At 37.3% G+C, this 5,936-nt stretch overlaps 1 protein-coding gene across 1 annotated transcript; it reads right to left on the bottom strand.

Moving 5' to 3' along the window:
• Window positions 1–516: 516 nt before the first annotated feature.
• LOC111467990 lies at window positions 517–1,646 on the bottom strand. The gene is made up of 4 exons (XM_023113087.1): window positions 1,181–1,646; window positions 1,022–1,084; window positions 861–977; window positions 517–617 (listed from the first exon to the last, which is right to left on the bottom strand). Exons 1-4 carry the CDS (start codon window positions 1,644–1,646, stop codon window positions 517–519), a joined length of 747 nt encoding a protein of 248 aa, XP_022968855.1.
• Between the last annotated feature and the right edge of the window lie 4,290 nt (window positions 1,647–5,936).

Raw genomic sequence — 5,936 nt, 5'->3', positions numbered from 1 at the left:
TAAATTATGAAAATCCTAGATAAATTTAAATCTACTAACAATATCCTAAAATATTGGTAATTTTAATACTTTGAGTTATATCTCAGTTTTGAATACTTTGAATCATATCTCAACACTCCCCCTTGATTCAAAGTTGTGGAGGTCAAGTGATCGTTGGAATTAGCAGAACTTTTTTTTGGCAAAACCTTAGTAAGTATGCTTGCTTTAATCCGTATAATGTCTGTCTCAACTTGTATACCTTTGTTTCTTTGTCTTTCTTTATGAATCCCTCTAGTTATGATACATAGACCTATTCTTGTAAACCTCCATTAAGAAATGCTGACTTAATATCAAAATTGATAAACCGGCCACTACAATTCTTGTTGTTACGTATACCCTTTTGCTATAAGCCGAGCCTTATGCTTTTGTATGCTTCCATCTATTGCAAATTTTGTCTTAAACATCCATTTCAAATTGATTGCATTTTTTTTCGTTTGGTAAGTCCACCATCTCTCATGTTCCATTTCTATCAATGGACTACATCTCTTCTACCATGATTTTCTCAATGGACTGCACCTCTTCTACCATGGCTTTTTTCCACTCTTCTTTTTCAGTTGTTTCTTCATAACTCATAGGGTCTAAAACAGTAAAAGCAAATTGACTTGATGCAAATATAAAGATTTATACTTCTTTGGAGGTGTCTCATCCGAAAATTCTTCGAGAGAAGAGTTGCTATTTAGTGATGCTAAAGGATGAATTTGATAGATTTTGTGTTGTAGTGGAGGCACTAGGAGATGTACTGGAGTTGACTCTTGTCTCTTCATGTGGAGAAACTTTAACTATAATCTTGTTTGTATCCTTATCTAATAGTTTTGTCTTACCATGATTGGTTTCGACTTTCACTGTGCCTTTTTCCTCAACTTGCATCTCTTTTGTATTTCCAAGTTCAACCTTAATTTTTTGCGTCTCATCAAGCTCTTTGAATAAGGATTTGGTGCCTGCATATGGTTCGAGCATCCGCTATCAACAAACCATAAGTCACCTTTTTTTGGATTAGTATTAATACACGCCATAAAAAGCTTTTCTTCTTCTTCTTCATTTTCTGCTGGAAAATTCATTTGTTAATTTTTATATCAATAATCAGCTTTCGTGTGCCCATACCTTCTGCAATGGTAACATTGTATGACCTTCCTTATATTACTTTGTTCGTTGAATTGCATTTGTCCATCATTTCTCCATCTACCCTTGTTATCACGACCACCATTGAAGCTGTGAAATCCTCCTCTTCCACGACTTCTACCTGCTAAATGAATATTTTCTCTTTCGTTATCTTCGTTGTTTGCTGTCTCCTTCACTTGTAGTGCCTTTTCTTCATTCCTATCGGATGATCTATTGATTCTTGACTCATGAGCTTGAAGCGAGCCCATCAGTTCTTCAACAGAGAGTATTGATAGATCCTTAGCTTCTTCTATGGCAGCTACCACATGGTCAAACATTTGAGTTAAGCTTCTCAACACCTTTGCAACAATTGTTTCGTCTGAAATTTTCTCTCTATAGGTACACATCTGACTAACTATTTTCATTGCTCTTGACAAAAAGTCATCAATTGATTCGTCATTTGTCATGAGCAGAGTTTCAAAATCACGTCTTAGAGATTGCAATTTCATTGTTATGACATTTGAATCTCCCTGAAACTCCTTATGTAGAATTGACCATGCTTACTTTGATGTGGTTGCTGCTACAATTCGTGAAAAAATAATCTCATGAATTGCTTGCTGAATAATGAACAGAGCGTTAGCATCATTTTTCTTGGTTTCTCTTAGTCTCTTCTTTTCTTCTATTGTGGGTTCTAATACATCAACAAACCAGTGCTCTATCAAGTCCCATAGCTCCTGCGATCTGAGCAAGGTCTTCATCTTGATGCTCCACCACTCATATTTCTCACCATTAAAAATTGGTAACAGCTGTGCAAAGGAAGAAAAACCAACTACTACCATTTTTGTTTTGCGAAAAAAAATATAATCACTCACTCTTGTGTTGACAAGAACTTTGGCTCTGATACCAAATTTGTTGGGGAAAATGATATTGAAAGAGAGAAAAAAAGATAAAATAGATAAAAGGTGCAGCTTTATTATTGATTTCTCACTCTATTGCTTACTACGTTAGAGTTACACAATTCCAATATTTATTGGCTTATACACTAACTAGAAATAGTAAATTATGGAATCCTATATCAATTCAAATCTACTAAGAATATGCTAAAATCTTGTTACCTTTCTTCTTCACCCACTTTCTGTGCATTTTTTCGGTGAACCTTCTTTCTCCTTCCCGTGATGTTTCTGACACTGATTTCAGTCCTTTTTCTCCCTTTTCCTCTTGGCTTGCCTCTCCTTTTCTCTTCCTCGAAGTCTTGTGGCTTAAAAACACCTAAGAACTATAGATCTAGGAAAACTTAGAAAACCCAAATTTCTGCTTCGTTTACCGACGAGAATATGTAAGGAAAAGGGCACAAAACTTAACCTAAGATGATGTGCAATCATCGAGGATCCTCCTCGTGGTGTTAACCAAGCTTTTCAATGTCGGTTATGGCAATTTTGGGCAGTGGGCTTAGTTTCAGACTCTCACCCGAGTTTTCTTCGATCCACCCTCTCTCTCTGGTTCTCGTTCTATCCTTCTTTGCAGGTGATCTAGAATGTCGAGCAGTTGCCTGAGGATTGTTTGGCTGAAGAATGGGCGTTTGGAGAGGGTCGTGGAGCGTGTTTTCGCGTGGGTCAGGGAAATTCTAATTAATGTGTTTTTTTTTTCTAATCGTTACATTGTATACCCCTGAAAAGAACTTTCGTCCTCGAAACTCTCAAACTCTTGTACTAACTCGGTGTATTTTTTTCTTATTTTGTCCTCACACTCCCACGTGGCCTCCTCGATGTGGTGGTTTCGCCACAACACCTTAATGAATGCAATGTCCCTGTTGCGTAACGCTTTCACTTCCCGAGCTAAGATTTTTATTGGTTTTTCCTCGTAACTCAAATCTTCGTTGAGTTGGAGAGGTTCGTAATCTATTACATGGATAGGGTTCGTCATGTATTTTCTTAGGATCATCACGTGAAATACATCATGTACTCCTAAGAGGAAGAGAGGTAGGGCTAACTTATATGCTACTGAACCGATTCGATCGAGAATCTCGAATGGTCTGATGAATTTGGGACTTAACTTGCCCTTAGTCCAAAGCTGAAGACACCTTTCATGGGTGCTACATTTAGGAATACTAAATTTCCTATCTCAAACTCTAAGTTTCTATGCCTTACACCAACGTAGCTTTTCTGTTTACTTTGAATGGTACGCATCCTCGCTCGGATTTTCTAGATAGCCTCATTGGTGACTCACACCAGCTCGGGTCCTATTAACTCTCTTTCACCTGCCTCGTCCAAACATACCAGGGACCTGCACCGTTTCCCATACAGGGCTTCAAATGATGTCATTTCAATAGTGGCTTGGAATCTATTATTATACGAGAATTCCATTAAGTGAAGCTTGGAATCCCAACTTCCCTTAAAGTCTAATATACAAGCGTGTAGCATGTCCTCTAGGATTTGGTTTAGGCATTCTATTTGTCCATCTGGTTGAGGGTGGAAGGTAGTACTAAAGTTGAGGCGAGTACCCAACGCTTTTTGAAATTCGCGCCAAAACGCAGACGTAAAGTGTTGGTCTCAATCCGACATTATCGACACTGGAACTTCATGTAGTCTTACTATTTCTTTCATATGCAGTTGAGCCCAATTGTCAACTGTATATGTTACTTTCCTAGGTAGAAAGTGCGCCGACCTGGTCAATCTATTGACAATTACCCAGATCACTGTATAGCTTTTCAGTGTTGTGGGTAGTCCTTCCACTCTGGAATACTTAGGGATTGTAACATCCTCGTTGTCTTTTGTTTAGGAGCTTTCACTTGTTGACAAACTAAGCACTTGCTCACAAACTCGACGACGTCTCTCTTCATGCTCCTCCACCAAAAGTTTTGTTTTAAATTTTGGTACATCTTAGTACCACCTGGATGCATGAAAAATGTTGAGTTGTGTGCCTTTTTTAATATCTCTTTTCTTAACTCTACTATTGTCGGGACACATCGGCATCCCTGACGCAATAATCCTTCATTTCAGGATTTTGAGAATTCGTCTATTGGACGGCTAGTTGGTTTAGTATTTTTTTGTAGGTTAGGGTCCTCTCACTGGGAGTCAATTATTATGTTCCTAAGTGTGGGTTGTACTATGAGTCAGGCCAGCTGTGTTATGACTCCCTCAGTCACTACATCTATGTTGGCTAGCTTGAAATCTTTTTGTACCCTTACTTCCCTCATAATGAGGGTAGAAGAGTAGGTTGTCTTTCTACTCAGGGCATATGCGACCATATTTGCTTTTCCAGTGTGGTACTGGATATCTACATCGTAGTCCTTCACCAATTCTAACCACCTTCTTTGCCTCATGTTTAACTTTTTCTGGGTGAAGAAATATTTCAAACTCTTCTAGTGGGTGAAAATTTGGGTTTTCTCTCCATATAGGTAGCGTCACCAAATTTTTAGCACGAACATTACGGCAGCCAACTCTAGGTCGTGGGTAGGGTAGTTCTTTTCGTATTCTTTTAGTTGACGAAACGCATATGCAACGACCTTGTTGTGTTATATTAACACACGTTCGAGTCCCTTCTTGGACGCATCATTATAGATCACGTACCCTTATGAACTCTCAGGTGCCGTGAGTAATGGCACTCTTGAGATAGTTCGTATGTCATGGTGAATTTTTAGACTTCTAGAAAAAAGGTTCGGTCTATACTTAAATGACTTGTCACTCTAACCACAAAACCCTAGACTTATCATTACACTGGATCATGAAAACTAAATGAGTGTGCATACAACTATTATCTAACATCATCATACATAATTCATGCAAAATAAACATACATTCTCAACCGGGAAATAAGATCCATCAAGCTCTCGAAGCGCAGAGTTCACAAATTTCTCTCCTCCTTTCAGCATGAATTAAACACATACATATATATAGCGGAAACTTAAAACATAATTGAACACTCAGACAATACACATAATTCTTCACACATTACATCCATATTCATATTAATTAACTTACCTAAATTCGTTCAAGGAAAGCTACACCTAAGGCAAATAGACTAGTATGCATGCAATCCAAGCGAATCCTACAAGTATTTCTTCCTAGATACCGAGTGGTGACTTACCTGGTTGATGTGTGCCCTTACGTTTAGCATTTCTATGCAAATAAGGTGTCCAAAAATACTGATTTTTCTCACTTAGATCCTAATTTACATAAAAATGAGGTTAGAATTGAAATTAGAGAGAAAATCGGGCAAAAAGAAGTCAAACGGAGTAAAACAGGCCTTGCACGTGCCTGTTATATCGGTATGGCAACCCTAGAGGGGGGTGAATAGGGTTTTAACGATAAAAGTGATTAAACATGATTAATTTTTCTGATGATGAAACTTTTTACAAATAAGTAGAAGATGATAATTACTAAAACAAAATAATTCAAGACAAAACAATAATCAAGGAGAACATGCAATAAATCACAATAATAATTTTGAAATTAAATAGGAAAGAGTTAGAAAAGATGAAACCGTAGTTTTATAGTGGTTCGGTCAAACTCAACCTACTCCACTCCCAAGCTACTCTACTCCCAAGCTACTTTACTCTCCAAGTGCCTCTTGGGAATTTGAATAAACAACTTTCTCGACTCTTTCCATAGATCAGAGCCAAACCGCTACACCACTCTTTTTACGAGTTCAAGAACAAACTCAATCATTTCCACGACGCAGGATTAAATCGGTACAAGCACTCACAATTATTCTCTCACAATATAAAAAAAAAAAAAAAAAAAAAAAAAAAAAAAAAAAAAAAAAAAAAAAAAAAAAAAAAAAAAAAAAAAAAAAAAAAA

Source organism: Cucurbita maxima, unplaced genomic scaffold (genome assembly GCF_002738345.1).
Source record: "Cucurbita maxima cultivar Rimu unplaced genomic scaffold, Cmax_1.0 Cma_Scf00035, whole genome shotgun sequence".
NCBI classification, from domain to species: Eukaryota; Viridiplantae; Streptophyta; class Magnoliopsida; order Cucurbitales; family Cucurbitaceae; genus Cucurbita; species Cucurbita maxima.
This window is presented reverse-complemented; position numbering and strand designations above follow the sequence as displayed.

Bases quoted from the DNA above. Each gene is read 5' to 3' on its own strand.
- LOC111467990 (XM_023113087.1), bottom strand. From the start codon at position 1,646: ATGAAATTGCAATCTCTAAGACGTGATTTTGAAACTCTGCTCATGACA. The intron at 1,085-1,180 runs GTAATATAAGGA...TGAATTTTCCAG, and splicing joins AATGCAATTCAACGAACAAA to CAGAAAATGAAGAAGAAGAA. The intron at 978-1,021 runs GTGACTTATGGT...AACCATATGCAG, and splicing joins TAATACTAATCCAAAAAAAG to GCACCAAATCCTTATTCAAA.